Raw genomic sequence first — 15969 nt, forward strand, 5'->3', positions numbered from 1 at the left:
TTACCCAGTGATGAATGTAATGATGAAACCTAGATAGAGCCAGGTCTATGTTTTGTTACCATTTTTATTGCTACGTGCTCCCAATACAACAAACAGCATCAGTAGTTTACACTTTGATCCGAAGGAATTTTTAGCTTAGTAGAAAAGGAAGCTCAGAGACCAGAAGTATAACAAATATGTACAACTTTGTGGGAGGTTGTATGCGTGTGACGATCTTGCTCTGTATTCTCCTGTGGACCAGATGCATACATATGCAAGCAAACTAGAGAGAATTTCATTCCTGGGAAGCTTTTAGGGGAAAAAAAAATGACTTCTGCTTGAGGTTCAGAGATTGTTTTCCTATCTGGAATTCACCTCGTTCAGTTCAACTTGAAAAGTCTTACATGAAGTAGCAGGCGATTCTTCAGAGGTACGGAGTCAGTAGGAGAAGCTGTGAGTTTCCCATGGTTAACACGCGAAGGTCCCTGTACATTCTGTGCTTGGAGAGGTTAACATCACTGTAGTTCGTTCGCATAATACATTTTTAGACAGTTCAGGAACTGACCTCAAAAACTTTATGCTCACAACACTTTCTTTTTTCTTCTAAGTATTTATCTCTTTCATATACTTAAAAAAAAGTGTTTCTAATTCATCATTTCATTAAACAGCTATCTGAGTCCATACTATTTTATGTGTCATTGAACGGGAATAAGTCATTAACTCTGTATCAACTACTTTCAAAATGCAAAAAGTGTGCATAAAATTGAATTTAATTTTAGCTCTTTCATTTGGCTGCTGTATTTGCTTAAATTTCTCTTCCATGCGCAAAATGTGCATCTCTAATTATGTCTCTCTAGTTTACTAAAATATGTCATTGATACTAGCGTAAATATTTAGTACATAAAAATACTATCAAGAAAAAAATCACCTTTTAATAAATATCTTCAGTTCTGAATTCTATTTACAAGTACTTTACATCTACTCCCTGGAGAGAGCATTTCTGGCTTCACTGTGAGCAAGGTGACCACTGACATAAATTACTAGCACATTATTGCAGTCAGATGCATTGTGGTTGTGAACATTTGGATATGAACCATGCAGAAAATAAATATTGCAACCATTGACAAATACTTTTTTGAATCTTCTTCCAAAGCCCCAGAGTCCTACTATACTTGGGTATCAGCTATAGTTCGTTGATGCTTTTCTCGGCTACCAACATACAAACAAATGATCTCAAAACATTTTCCCTTTGTTGTTATTACAGTACATTGAGTATAACCGTTTGTATATGTCAACAAAGGGAAAAGAAAAAACAACACAAGAACACAGGACACTTCAGCGGTGCCTATTGGGGTCCCGGTAGTAGGGTTTTAATTTTGTCTTGCACAGGCTAACTTACTACTCTCTGTTCCCTGTGACCACAAGTATACTAAGACACCAATCCTACCCCTTTTTATTTAAAGGCTGGAAGGTAATAGGTAAGCGGAAATCTGTACATCTGCAGCACATCTGATTTTTCTTTTTCTGTGATGTACGTATCGCATTGTTGATGAAACAAAACCACACAACAACACCCTTTGTGTTGTCAGCAGCTACAATTCTTCTTGTTCATAATATTCTGCCTTGAAAATCAACCCATAGAATGTCAAATAAGGCAATACTCAACAACAGGCATCTAGAGCATCCAGAAATGTAATATAGTAAACAATCATTTGAGAACACATCTCTTAAAATAATACTGATTTCTGCAATATACAGTATTTACACGACAGCTGCAAATTCGCTCATACAATACTTCTAATATAGATAAATAGGAATACAAGTCTAAGAATTCTTTGCTCCATTTCCAAAATATTTTGTTAAAGTGTAAACTGTTGGCACCTCTTTTTTTGTTTTTAGCGTAACTTTTGAAAAATAAAAAAAATCAGCTGATATACATAATTGGTTCCAGTCCGCTTGCTGCTTTAGAGAGTGACCAACACACTTAGCAACTTACTTTCCTTCTATTAATAATCTTTGGCGCTTTCTTCCAATGAATTCTGGTAAATGAGTCAGTGCAGAACAAAAGGAGGATGAAAGCAACTAGAAAGTGAACCAGCACTTTTTGTTCCTCCACGTACAGATAAAATGAGTTGACAATTTACGGAGATTTACACTTGAAACAAGTATGCACCACGGGGAGAGAGAGCTTGTCCGGGTTTTCCTCTGATGGCTAGCCGTTGAGGTTCACTTTCTCATCTTTCCAAAGTGGGTGATCTTATGGGACGTCTCTTGTCAATAATTTTTTCATCTTTCTTTGAGGTTCTTGCCTGAGAAGAAGCACCTATTGAATCACTGACTGCAAGGAAGTGGGCGGCAGCCATTTCTGAAGATGAGTTGAGGTGGCCACTCTTGGCGGGTGGGGAGGCCAGTCTCAGAGTCTTGCTTCCTGCTTGCTGAGCTCTCCTCTGGGGTAAGTTAGCACCATCAGGTTTACTGTTTGGCCTGGAAGCAGTGACTGCATTTGGACCTCCCGCTGAAGAAATCCTACTCAAAGATTTCTTCTCAGCAGGGGGCTCTGAATGGTAAGGAACCAAAGATGTAGGCACTGCTAGAGATCCAGGGAGGTCACTAGGGTTAAAGATAGCATCATCATGAGTTTCAGCAGCTTCTGGAAGGTATGGTGGTGGCAGGGTGCTACTGCGCTTGCTACATGATTCACAACATAACTTGTTATAACCTGGTATGGAGCAGTATCGTGCCAGCACCTCCATTTGACAGAAGATGGACTTGTCTCCCAAACATGGCTCATCTGTAAAAATTAAAAGACAAAATAACACATACATCTAAACATAAAATAAAGGGGAAGAATTAAAATTGTTTATGAATATAAAAAATTTTAAGTAAAATCTAACATTAATGGGAGTTATCTAAACGAGCCTTTCATTAAAAATACGAAGGTTATGGGACGCCTGGGTGGCTCAGTCGGTTGAGCGTCCGACTTTGGCTCGAGTCATGATCTCACGATCTGTGAGTTCGAGCCCCGCATCGGGCTCTGTGCTGACAGCGCAGACCCTGGAACCTGCTTCAGATTCTGTGTCTCTCCATCTCTCGGCCCCTCCCCTGCTCATGCTCTGTGTCTCTTTGTCTCTCAATAATATATAAATGTTAAAAAATTTTTTTTAATAAAAAATATAACAATCATATGATCCAATAATTCCGAGAAGGGGTATTTATCTGAAGAAAATGAAAACACCAATTCTAAAAGACATATGCACCCCATGTTTACTGCGCCATTATTTACAATAGCCAAGACATGGAAATAAATGTCCAGTGATGGATGGATGAATGGATACAGAAATTGTGGTATATATATTGCAATGGAGTATCACTCAGTTATAAAAAAGAATGAAATCTTGCCATTTACAACATGGATGGACCTTCGAGGCATTATGCGGAATGAAACAACTCAGAGGAAGACAAATACTGCATGATCTCACTTGTGTGAGGAATCGAAAAATAAAACCTCATTGATACAGAGAACAGAATGGTGGTTGCCAGAGGCAGGGGCTGGGGAGTAGGTGAAACGGGTGAAGGGGGTCAAAAGGTAGAAATTTTTAGTCATAAAATAAATGTCCAAATGACTAAATATTGTATTGCATATTTAAAAACTGCCAAAGGTAGATCTTTGACATTCTCATTGCAAGAAAAAATAACTTTGTAACTATATATTATGACAGATATTAACCAGACTTATGGTTGTAAGCATTTCACAATGTATAAAGATATCAAATCATTATATTGCATCTGAAACTAACATAAAGTTATATGTCAGTTATACCTCAATAAAAAATATGAACATTTGGAGAAATTCACTGAAGTAGTTCTTTATGTGCAGAGCACTTGGGTTGACCACCATTTTAATATCTCTGTCAAGAGTCTGCAGATTGAGGGTACTTTCTCTTCCTAGTAGGAACACATATCTCATTTTAGAATGAGAAAATAGGATTCATTTTGGCACAAATATTTGTAGGATATAAAGGAGACATCTTTTTTTTTTCCTTTTTGTTCAGTACCTTTTTTTTTAATGTTTATTTTTGAGAAAGACAGAGAGAGACAGAGAGAGACAGAGAGAGAATATGGAGGGTGGGGGGAGAGGTGCAGAGAGAGAGGAAGACACAGAATCTGAAGCAGGCTCCAGGCTCTGAGAGCTGTCAGCACAGGGCCTGACGCGGGGCTCGAACCCACAGACTATGAGATCATGACCTGAGTCAAAGTTGGATGCCCAACCAACTGAGCCGTATAGATGCTCCCTGGTTTTTTTTGTGTGTGTGTTTTTTTTTAATTTTACGGTCTTTCTGGCTTTCTAATAGAGTAGCTTCTACATTAAATCTAAATTTAAAATCATAATAAATTCTAAAGACCTGTTGGAACAAATTAAATCTTAAAAATGTATTACTGAAAGAATCAAATAATATCCAGAGTCAATGCAATGGTTTCATTTTCACTACTGAATATTCTCAGGCTATTTGTTATTTGAAAGCATAACTTTGGGTAAAGTATACCAACATTCGTTTGAAAAATTCATGGTTTTAAAATTTAATTTCATTGAATTGATAACACTTTATGTACCTTACTAAAGTAACACTCATAAAACAATACAGGTGTGTGTGGACTATTTTTATTATTTTTAAATTTTTTTTATTATAAATTATAAGAATTAGATTCCAAAAAATTCCAAACGTTGAGCTCATGGACACATTAGTTTGTACTTATTTTCAGCCATTTTAGGGCATATCTTATGCAGAGCCCAAGAACTCGGTGCAACTCCGAAATACTGATCCTATGTCCAAATCATAAACACAAAGAATTCTAAATTGTGGCATTTATGTACTATAATCACTTAAAATTACAGTGTGTTACTGAGTAATGCCCTATGGCTAGGTAAGGAACCTGCCATATAAATTGCTAAAGAAATAAAGAACCTTTTTTTCTAAAGTTTGGGGAAGAAAAGACAGTTGGCAAGAGCAATAAACAGCTAAAATTACCACCTATACCTATTACCGATTACAAATTATAAAATTAATTATAAAATTACCTATTAGAGTTATAATACCATATCCCCTTTCCAAATTGTGGAATGACCTGTATTTGCCTGACATTTACAGATCTATTAGATGGTATGACGTGTCTAAATATTTGATGCTGGCTAAGGTAATCATCTAATTATGTTGTGAACGCCTGTGAGTCATATTCACGGGTTTCACCTCAAATACCCTTATCACTTCTGAATTACCTTTTCTACGCCTATATCTTAAAATAAGATTAATTTCTTCTTCCATATGTTTAAGGCTCTAGGTCCTGAGATGAGAGGCCTTTATTTGACTTTGTATTCTCTTCTCCCTCTGACCCTTCACCCCCTTGCCCCTCCCTTCACCCCCCTCACCCCCATCTGTGGCCCAGCTCAAAGCGTGACCTATTCTCTCTGAGTCCCCGTGTGGGTCTCCCCTCTGTGTGAGCACCACAGCACTGCACCGAATGCTTCACAACCTGGGTCTAATTAGGGCCAGAACATGCTTCTGTATGGAGAAGGAAAAGGGAGAGACAGTCTGAGAAAAAAATAAATTAAGAGCAAAAGAATACATTCATTTTATCATAATTTGCCTCCGGACACATGGGAAGGGTTTAACAGCAACAATGAAATAGTACATCTAAGTGGGGCTTAGGAAAAGGATTCATATGACAAAATCAATCACTTAAATTAAGGAAGCTTTTTAGCTGTTTTGTCCTGTGGCCAGATCATTGTAAGAAGTTATTATAAGAAGGAAAAGCATTTTACACATAGTCTCAAAAGGCCATTTGATTTTAGTTGCAGTTTGAGACTGAAGGGAAGTATTGCTTACTTGAAATGTGTGACAGAAATGTGTGGCCTTTTCGACCTTGTAGAATTGGCTGTTGGGCCTGGATTTCAGAGCAAGAGAACAGCTACAAGAATGTAGAATCCCTAACACAGTTAGACTATCTCATTCGCACCTCTGTTGTACAATTAAAAAGGATTTCTTTTAGCTAAAGGAAGAGAACCAAGCAGCTCTCTGACAATTGGGCATATTTACAGAAATACATAGCTCTATCAGCTATTAAGGTAATAAAGTTTACTCAGGAAGTTTTTAGCCAGCCTCCTGGCAGTAATACATAAGAATAAAATATTATGGCAACAGTGAACTTCACAGTTTCTAACTGGGTAAAGTTTGTTCTTTTGGCTTTGGCTTGTGTTTTGAATTTTTAAATATACTTTTCCAGAGAAAAATGATGAAATACATAAGTCCTTTGTCTCCCCCTCATGGTCATACTTATTCTTGCTCCCATGCATTTCAAATAAAAATTTATAGTGAAATAATTTGTAAGGTTTAAAGGACTTGATGTGAAATTTCCTCAAAAAAAGGTGAGACATTTGATACAACAGTGCCTTGACAATTTTCTTGAAAAAAAGAAAGTACCATTCAACAGAGGTCGGTATTAAGGGCTTCCTATAGTGTAGACCAACAAATAGGCAACTTTTTGAGTCCCAAGTCTCACCAGTGTGACAGTAACGTCCACAGATGTCATGAGGTACAGATTTAGAAGAATGGCATTTAAGAGGAAGCTTGTGATAGGGGTGGGGTGGGTAAGGGAGGAACAGAATAGGGAGGATGTATGAGGTGGCGGTGGGGCGGCGGGCAGGGGGAGAGAAAGAGAGAAAGAAACAGGCTGGGCAGTGGAAGGTACAAGAAGAAAGAGAGCCAGACACCGCAGAGGAACAGAGACACAGGGGCTGGGAGAAAGAAAGAAAGAAGGTGAGGAAGAGAAGAGACAGAGACAGGGGGTGGGGGAGATGAAGAGAGAGATACAGACACAGAGTGGGAGAGGAAGGCAGAGGAACAGGGAGGGGGAGAAAGGGAAGAGCAACCTGAGAATGAGAAAGATGGGGGGAAAGAGAGACACAGACACATGAGCTAGAAAAAGCCTGGAGGGAGATGTTAGGGAGAGAAAGAAGGAATATGGGAAAAGGAGACAGGAAGAGATGAGGAGACAGAAGAGAGGGAAAGAGAGAAGGGGTGGAGGTAGGGAGAGGGAGAAGAACAAGGCTGAAAAGGGTATGTGACAGACACAGAGAAAGTGAGCAACCTATAGGCTGCAAATGACAGTAAGTCAGAGAGACAGGAAGCAAGAGTGGACCAACACAGAAAATGAGAGACAGAGGCCAGCAAATGGCGATACAAAATGAGACAGAGGACAGAGATGGATGTAAAGAAAGAAAACCACCCAGAAGGAGGAAGAAGGAGACAGAGTGATAGAAACTGAAACCATCCAACATATATTTTGTTTTACCATAGCACACTGATACGGAGTTGAAAATAAAGTGCGCTCTGCTTTTGCAATACAGCAAGGAGGCAGGCTGGGCAGACGTCTGCATGCGTGCAAGGTGCCTATTCCGCAATGCCCTAGCTGAAGCGCACCCATATGGAGGGACAGATGACGGACACGGCTTTGTGAAGGATGTTTATTACCCACATGCCTAAACTGAACAACTACAGTAATATATTTCAAAACTTTCTGCCATACTACGCCATCTACTCCAATGTGAAATTGTAAAGACAATCACAGAGAGAAAGTAAGTCGCTTCTCCTACTAGAAAGACAAATCAGCAGCAGCTTCAGACAGACATCATGCCCTCACCCCAGCATTAGCACCTGAAAGGAACCGTGAAGGCTGCAGTGGTTATGATATAGCTCAAACTCTCATCTGGAAAAACACTATTCGGCTCATGTCTCAAGAGGGGTTTTCCTTAGATTATTTTTTGATAAGCAAACAGGAATTCCAGAGATTGTCCTGAAATTCGTTTTTTTTTTTGAGGCTTAAAGACCATGGTCAGTGCAGTGAAACCAGTCAGTGTCACACCTACCGTGACAGGGAGGCAGCTGACAAGCTCTGGAGGACTGGGGCTTCTCCCCTGCGCAGTGGTCTCCAGCCCTGCAGAGGACCTGCCTCACCTCTGTTCCTTCACCGCATGTTACTGAACACTATAGAAACAAAGGCTGGAATTATAGACGTTTGTTCCACCGAGACCATCTTTCTCCCTTTCTCCATGCGCATGCGCTCACACACACACACACACACACACACACACACACACATGCTTGCACAGCTCTGAAGATCTATTTCATTTTGGAGACAGATAATCATTGGTTTATAGCCTGACTTCATCATGTACCAGTCTGGGCACATTGCTGTTGAGAAATGGTAAGCAGACTCCAAGTGACAGTATTCTGTCAGGATCCACCTGTGAGAGGAAGGCTTCTTTGGGTTTGGAATGTAGAGGACGGACTGTGGGAAAGGCAGCCCTGGAAGGTGGTATTTTGGACCCTGGAGATGAGCCGTAGTGGGTGAGGAGGAGGCAGTCAGACAGGAGGAGGGGGAAGGGCCAGCAGCGAAAAGGTAGGAGGGTCGAATGAGCATGGTCTTCTTGGAATAGTAAGAAACTTTGAGAATACAGAGTTGGAATAAAGAACAACAGAGTAAGAAGAGCTAGCATGGGATTTATTGTGGTGAACATTTTATAAGATATACACAAAGGCTGAATCATTACATTGTACACCTGAAACTGGTATAATGTTATATCAGCTACACCTGAAGAAGGCAGAGCTCTGACTGGAGGGGGAGGAGGAGGAGGAGAGAAAGAGGATGAGGAGAAGAAGGAGGTGAAGGAGAAGGGAGAGGAGGAGGAGGGGGAGGGGAGAAGGAGGAGGAGGTGAAGGAGGAGGGAGAGGAGGAGAGAAAGAGGATGAGGAGAAGGAGAAGAAGGAGGAGGAGGGGAAAGAAGAGGTGGAAGGGGAGGAGGGGGATGACGGGGAGAGGGGAGAAGGAGGGGGAGGAGAAGGGAGAGGGGAGGAGGGAGAGGAGAAGGAGGAGAAGGAGGAGAGGAAGAAGGGGAAGAAGGAGGGGGAGAAGGAGGAGAAGAGGAAGGAGGGGGAGGAGGGAAAGGAGGGAGAAGACAGAGGAGAAGAAAGGGGAGAAGAAGGGGGAGGAGGAGGAGGTGAAGGAGGAGGGAAAGGAGGAGGAGGGGGAGGAGAGAAAGAGGATGAGGAGAAGGAGGAGGAGGTGAAGGAGAAGAAGAAGGAGGGGAAAGAAAAAAGAGGTGGAAGGGGAGGAGGGGGATGAGGGGAAGGGGGGAGAAGGAGAAGGAGGGGGAGGAGAAGGGAGAGGGGGAGGAGAGAGAGGAGAAGGAGGAGAAGGAGAAGAAGAAGGGAAAGAAGGGGGAGAAGGAGGAGAGAGGAAGAAGGGGAAGAAGGGGGATGAGGGGGAGGGGGGAGAAGGAGAAGGGGGGAGGAGGAAGAGAAGGAGAAGGAGGAGGAGGGAGAGGAGAAGAAGGAGAAGGAGGAGGAGAGGAAGAAGGGGAAGAAGGAGGGGGAGAAGGAGGAGAAGAGGAAGGAGGGGGAGAAGAAGGAGGAGAAGAAGGAGGAGGAGGGAGAGGAGGAGGAGGGAGAGGAGGAGGAGGGAGAGGAGGAGGAGGAGGAGAAGGAGAAGAAGGAGGAGGGGAAAGAAGGAAGAGGAGGAAGGGGAGGAGGGGGAGGAGGGGGAGGAGGGGAAGGGGGAGAAGGAGGAAAAGAAGGGGGAGAAGGAGAAAAAGAAGGGGGAGAAGGAGAGAGGAGGAAGAGAAGAAGAAGAAGAGAAAGAAGAAGAAGAAGGAGGAAGAGGAGGAGGGGGTGGGGGAGAAGGAGAGGTAGGGGAAGGAGGAGGGGGAGGGAGTTGGGTAGGAGGAGGGGGATAGGGAGGAGAATAAGAAGAGGAAGAAGAAAGAAAATGAAGGAAGAAGAAAGGAAGAAGAAGGAAGAAGGGAGGAGGGAGGAGGAGGAGAAGGAAGAGGAGGAGGTGGTCAGGGGAGTTGGGGGAGAGAGTCAGCATGGTGCCATGTGGGGCAGGGCCCTGCATTCACTCTCAGGGGTCTGGAATTTATTCCTAGGAATGGTGAAGTCAACAAAGATATTAAACAGAAGACCAGTCGCCCATAGACTTCTATGTCACAAAACATCCAACCACAGTTTGCCCCTACCAACTCATCTTCAATGCAAGCATTTGTTTTAAAATAATTTTTCCTGGGGGCGCCTGGGTGGCCCAGGCGGTTAGGCAACTGACTTCGGCTCAGGTCATGATCTCAGGGTTCTTGAGTCCCAGCCCCACATCGGTCTCTGTGCTGACAGCTCGGAGAGCGGAGCCTGCTTCAGATTCTGTGTCTCCCTCTCTCTGCCCCTCCCCCACTTGTGCTCTTTCTCTTTCTCTCTCTCTCTCTCTCTCTCTCAAAAGTAAATAAAATGTAAGAAAAAAATTTAAAAAAAATAGTTTTTCCTAGCACCTCTAGGTGCTCGATGATGACAAAACAGGTGGCAGTTTCTCACCTCGCATGATGCCTACGTGATACGTGAGCCAAGCGAAAATCCGCTGCACGTGCTTACACACACACACACACACACACACACACACACACGCCCACGGGCTTCCCACGCCCACCTCATTCCAGGGCCCCGTCTTCCACTGGGAGGGGCAGGGCGCTCTGTTGCAGGGCCGGCGGTTCTCGGGCCTGTCACCGGCGCAGTACTTGCTGTGCACAGAGCGGTTGGTGCCGTCGCGCAGCGGCTGCAGGCAGCGCACGGTGCGGAGCTGGTAGCCGGTACTTCCGCAGGTTTTGGTGCAATGCTCCCACTCTTCCGCGACCCAGCTGCGGCGTGGGGGTTAGGATTGGACATGGTCACTGCGTGTCGTGCACCTTCCTGCCCCGCAGCCTAGCCTTTTCTGCTCTCTGAGCGACGCGCCACCCAGGGGGCGCGCTGCAGTTCCGGAAGCAGTTTCAGAAGGATGGATGCAGCAAGCAATTCCCAAGTCTTAGAATTTTCTAGCAGTAATAGGCCCCACACTTCTATTTTTAACGCCTTAGTATTTTTCTGCTTCCCACTGACTTGGAAACCTGTTTTTCTAAAGGGTGATCGACAGAGGGTTTCTGAAACTCATCTTAAGGTTGCCTGGTTAGGTTCGGGCATTATAGCAATTTTTCAAAAATACACCAACTCACTGTCAGCCGGGTGGCCTAATGGTGGTACACATCTGAAAGGAAATTTAAAAAGGGAATCCACCCGATACTGAGACAAACTGTTTTGGCTACTGCTGCTTTTTCAAGAAATCCTGAGTCCACTCACGTTTTAGTATTCTTACTGAGATGACTATTTCATTTGTACAATTGTTGCTGAGAAGGCTCCCTGTCATATCTATCCTGTTTGGAAAATTCAGCTCTCCATATTGGCCCTGATTGGGCTTGACAAAAAGGCAAAGGTAGTGTGCGTCCTGGGCTTGAATACACCCGATGGAAAGTTTTCTAAAAAGGTATTTTCAGAAAGAGTCGCCATGGGACGTGGCCAAATTCTGGTGTGGATGTCAAGGCCCCCAACACTCTCCACATCAGCTGTGGACACAATATTATGGATCCAGGTTCCAAAGGGCTGTCACCACAGATTCCATCTGGTTAATCATGTCTGTCAAAATGTAGTTGAGGCAGACTATTATTTATCCTTTCCAAAGCTACCTTCCCTCTGTATTTTTTTTTCTTTCCATATATATGGGGTACCAAAATATAACCATGCTAAAGCCTTGGCAGTTTTTGATATTCACAGTTTAAGATCACTTTAGCCCACCAAACTGGCATAAAACATAGTGCACCAACTAAGAAATTGTTCTCAATTTTAAAGGCCTCAATACTAACTCTCACTGGAAGACAGATTATTATACGAGAAGTATACATTTTGTTGTCATAGATACTCCTGGTTACCTTTTTCCCCTCCTGAAAATCCTAGAATGACAACAAAGGAGAAAAATAGCATAAATCCACAAAGGTAAACAAAAAATGGAATAGAAGGCACTAGAAGAAAATTTGGAACCCAGAAAGCAGTGGGACATATGGCTGCTAACTCAGTAGACCTAAGGATGAAGTTTAACTCAGCAGTAGAGGCTGGTTAAGCAAATTGAGTTGCTGGTGGAACTTCAGAAATGTACTGAATTATGCCCTTAGGTCAAAATGTGGGCTGTGAAACTGTGGGTGAAGGCAGGGCTGAAAATAGGGGACTGATGAAATGTCTGCTTAGAAAAGACATCCTGCTCCTTGCCCTCTAAGCCAGCAGGAGGTTTGAGGCTTATCCTATGTGGACGATGAACGAGACTTGTAGCTTGTGGACAACAGATATAGGCAAGAGACAACAGAGAAAGAGACCAAAGTGAAGACAGGGGGTGATGTAAGAATCCACATATGGAATGGTGAGACAACCCTAGCTCCCTACATATATACAACTTCCTATATAAACAGGGTTATAACCCCTAGGCAGGAAATTGATTCTGCTCTTTGGAATCTGATCATTTCATTAAAAGCCCTAATACACAATTAATTGAGGATCTTCACCGACATAGCCCAGCCAGCTCACCCTACAGGGAAGCCCACCAGCAAACAAGTCTTGACCATAAAGCAAGCTTCCAAGCAGCCCTTTTAACACTTCATTCTTACACATGTGTGAACAGCCAATAATCACCAGACACAGCCTCTAACACAAATGATGGAGGAGAGAAAAGAAACAGAAGGAAAGAACTCAAAAGAAATAATGCATGAAAAAGAAAATCATCTTTAATATCATAAAAGAGGTAAAGAAATACATTACATCTGTGAAATAAGCATCAAGTGCCTTTAAAAAGGAACACTTGAGGAAGAAAACAGAGTGCTTGAATATTAAAGTGCTCTTGGATATTAATGACATGATAGCAAAAATGAAAAATTCAGCAAGTAGAATAAATAATAGGTGAGAAAAGAAAAGAAAATTTGATCTGTTTAGGAATCCTAACTACAGATATCTTAGGAAGAAAGAACATTGAAAAAAATAGGGGACATTTAAAAAAAAATACAGGAAAATCTCCTAGAGATGAAAGATAATTGGTTTTGTGTTTTAAAAAGTCATGGAGTGCACAGCACGATGGAAGAAAAATGTTTAGCAACAAGGCAGTCCCATCACAGTGAAATTTCAGGACGTTGGGAACAAAAAAAGATCTTACAAACTTTCAATGACAGACAAAACTAGAAAGCATTGGGAACCAGAATAGCAAATGACTTTTCAACAGCAACATGGGATTCTAGAAAACAATGAAACAGTGGTTTCAAAATTCTGAAGGAAAATACATTACAGTTTGGAATTTTGTGTGCGTGCGTGTGTGTGTGTGTGTGTGTCCAAATGATCAAGAGTGAGGGTAGAAGAAAGACTTCCTATATACCCTTATACTTCAAATTCTTATCTACTTTTCTTAGGTGTAGGAGAACTTCTTATATAAACATTTTTACTTTGTATATACTTTTTTCATGAAGCTACTGGAAGATATGACCAACCAGAAAAAAAATGAATACATGAAAAGATAAAAAGACAAGAAATACAGGAAACAGAAGAGCTGATGCAAAAGAAAGGGAGTAGGAATACCTAGGAAGAGGTAAAAAGAAACATCAGGACAAGCAGAAGTCCAGGAGGGCAGAACTGGAACTTTCTGAGTGAGATCTCTAAGAAGTTACAAGTGACAGGATACGTGAGTGTTTAGTATTTATAGGAGATGGATACTCACGGAAGACAGTTTAGGGATGAATTAGTGAAAATTAGTAGAAAACAAAATATAAAAAATCAAGACATTCAATAATTCTAGAACAAAGTTTCAATAGGAAAAAAAGGAGCATGCTAGTAAGTGACTCCACTATTAGGAGAGACAGAAGTCGTTAAAATAATATAAACTCTGAATATTATTATCAGTAAAAGATGGGTTATAACAATATTAGAAATATGGAGGGAGATAAGTCTGGGCTGTGTGTGTCTATTTGGGGAAGGATTATGAAAGAATGCAAAATCCTTCACTTCCCATGTTGGAAATTCCATATACATAATGTCCAAAACCTGCCCCACCCCAAAAAGTCAAGTGGACACAAAAACATTTTACTTAGAGAGTTGGAAACAAGTAGTTACCAAATACCAAGAGAAGCTAGAAAGTGGTTGTTTTTAAGGAGCAGGACTATGGTAAAGGGCAGGGAGCCACAGCTTTATATAATTCCTATAAAATGATTTGACTATTTAAATCTGCTATGTACATTAGCTTTGACCAAAAAATAAAATTAAGGGGTGCCTGGGTAGCTCAGTTGGTTGAGCATCTGACTCTTGATTTTGGCTCAAGTCATGATCCCAGGGTTGTGGTATGGAGCCCATGTCAGACTCTGCACTGAGCATGGAGCCTGCTTGAGATATTCTCTCTCTCTCCCTCTCTCTGTCTCTCTCTCTTTCTCTCGCTCTATCTCTTCCCTCCCCTCTGCTCCTCTCCCTTACTTGTGTGTGCTCTGTCTAAAATAAATAAATAAATAAATAAATAAATAAATAAATAAATAAACAAACAAACAGACTAAAGATATTTAAATTTCTATCATTTTGTCTTTAGTGTATGATAATTAACATGACTACTTACAGTGGATGTGTGCACTCTTGAATATTGCACATTCTTCTGATAGGTTTTGGCTTTTTGTTGGCCTCACAGAAACTGCGGTGAACCATTTTATTATCACTCTTCCGACGGCATCCGTATTTAGTGTACTGGAAACCTGGGAAAGGAAATACATTTCTCTGGATTTAATCACTTCTTCATTCTGTGATATATCTGATCGATCATTCATTCACTGAATATTTACTGAGTACATACAGCAGGCCAGGCACTGTTGTAGATGCTGAAGATCCAGAAGTAAATTAAATAAACAAATCCTTAACTTTTCAGAGCCTACGTTTAATAAATATTATAAATTATTAAATAGCACCTGTACATGTGCTAATGAACTAGACCCATTTGAATACACACCATCTACTGTGAGGGGCAGATTTGAGAACCACGGTGATAAGACCCAGTGACACAAGCTTTCAGAGAGTTATGTAAGTAATTTGCTGTAGAGGGCACCAAAGGAACACAGAGGAGAAGTTCTCAAACTCAGCTGGAGGAGAGGCAGGGAGCGCTTACAAAACCAGCATTTCTTGAACAGAATCTTGAAGTTCAAATAATATTGGGTAAAGGGAATGAAACAGAACAATACTCCAAGCAAAGGAAATGACACATAAAAAACTGAAGATCTGTTTGAATGCCCAAGTTTCAAGTGTGAAAGGGGTAGGAAATAGGAAAGAATTCAATCTTAAAAGCCTTGAGTGACAGACTAGTGTTTGGACTTTATCTTGATGGTCATAGGGAGTTTTTGAAGGTCTCTTCAATCACCAACCCTGACATCTCTAAGTAAGTAAATAAATAAATATAAATATTTTTAAAAGATTGTTTAAAAAATTTCAAACCTACAAAAATGCTGTAAGGAAAGCACAATGAATATTTGTATCCCTTATATCTCAATAACCTTGTGTTACATGTCACTGTATTTGAGGTGAATACAAACATATTTTTACATCTGTGATATTTTAATTATACTATGCAATGTATGTAATATATATGTAAAATTTTGTGGAACCATTTGAGAGTAAGTTGCTGGGATTCTGATCCTTCGCTTCTAAATACTTCAGCATACTGCTCATAACCAGCACATCTCTTATATAATTCTTAAAATCAGAATACTTAACATAGATATAATGCTATTATCTAATATACAGACTATATTCAAAATTTTCCAGTTGTCCGTATAATGATCTTTACAGCAATGTTTTTTCCAATTAAGGATTATGCACTGCATTTAGTTGTCATGGAATTAAGCAGGAATAGTTTCTGAGCATCTTTTTATCTTGAATGTTTTTGAGATGTATAGGCTATTTGTTTTGTAAAATGTCCCACAATTTGGGTTTTATATAGTTGCCTCCTAATGATTAGATTCAGGTTATTTACTTTTGGCAAGAATACTACATAAACTATGCTATGCCTTCAGAAGAACACATTAGG

The 15969-nt window shown here is 41.1% G+C and overlaps 1 protein-coding gene across 1 annotated transcript in view; it reads right to left on the reverse strand.

Annotated features, from left to right (window-relative positions):
* Positions 1-2213: 2213 nt before the first annotated feature.
* ADAMTS3 (ADAM metallopeptidase with thrombospondin type 1 motif 3) overlaps positions 2214-15969 on the reverse strand; it is a 262254-nt gene continuing 248498 nt past the window's right edge. Inside the window, exons 19-22 of the mRNA XM_047092005.1 lie at positions 14515-14647; positions 10504-10711; positions 7901-8018; positions 2214-2770 (exon numbers count right to left, since the gene is read on the reverse strand). Coding sequence (XP_046947961.1) covers positions 2214-2770; positions 7901-8018; positions 10504-10711; positions 14515-14647 — 1016 coding nt within the window. The remainder of the gene's footprint in view (positions 2771-7900; positions 8019-10503; positions 10712-14514; positions 14648-15969) is intronic.

Source organism: Lynx rufus, unplaced genomic scaffold (genome assembly GCF_022079265.1).
Source record: "Lynx rufus isolate CCGP_SWC_20201006 ecotype Redwood Valley unplaced genomic scaffold, mLynRuf1.p SCAF_3, whole genome shotgun sequence".
NCBI classification, from domain to species: domain Eukaryota; kingdom Metazoa; phylum Chordata; class Mammalia; order Carnivora; family Felidae; genus Lynx; species Lynx rufus.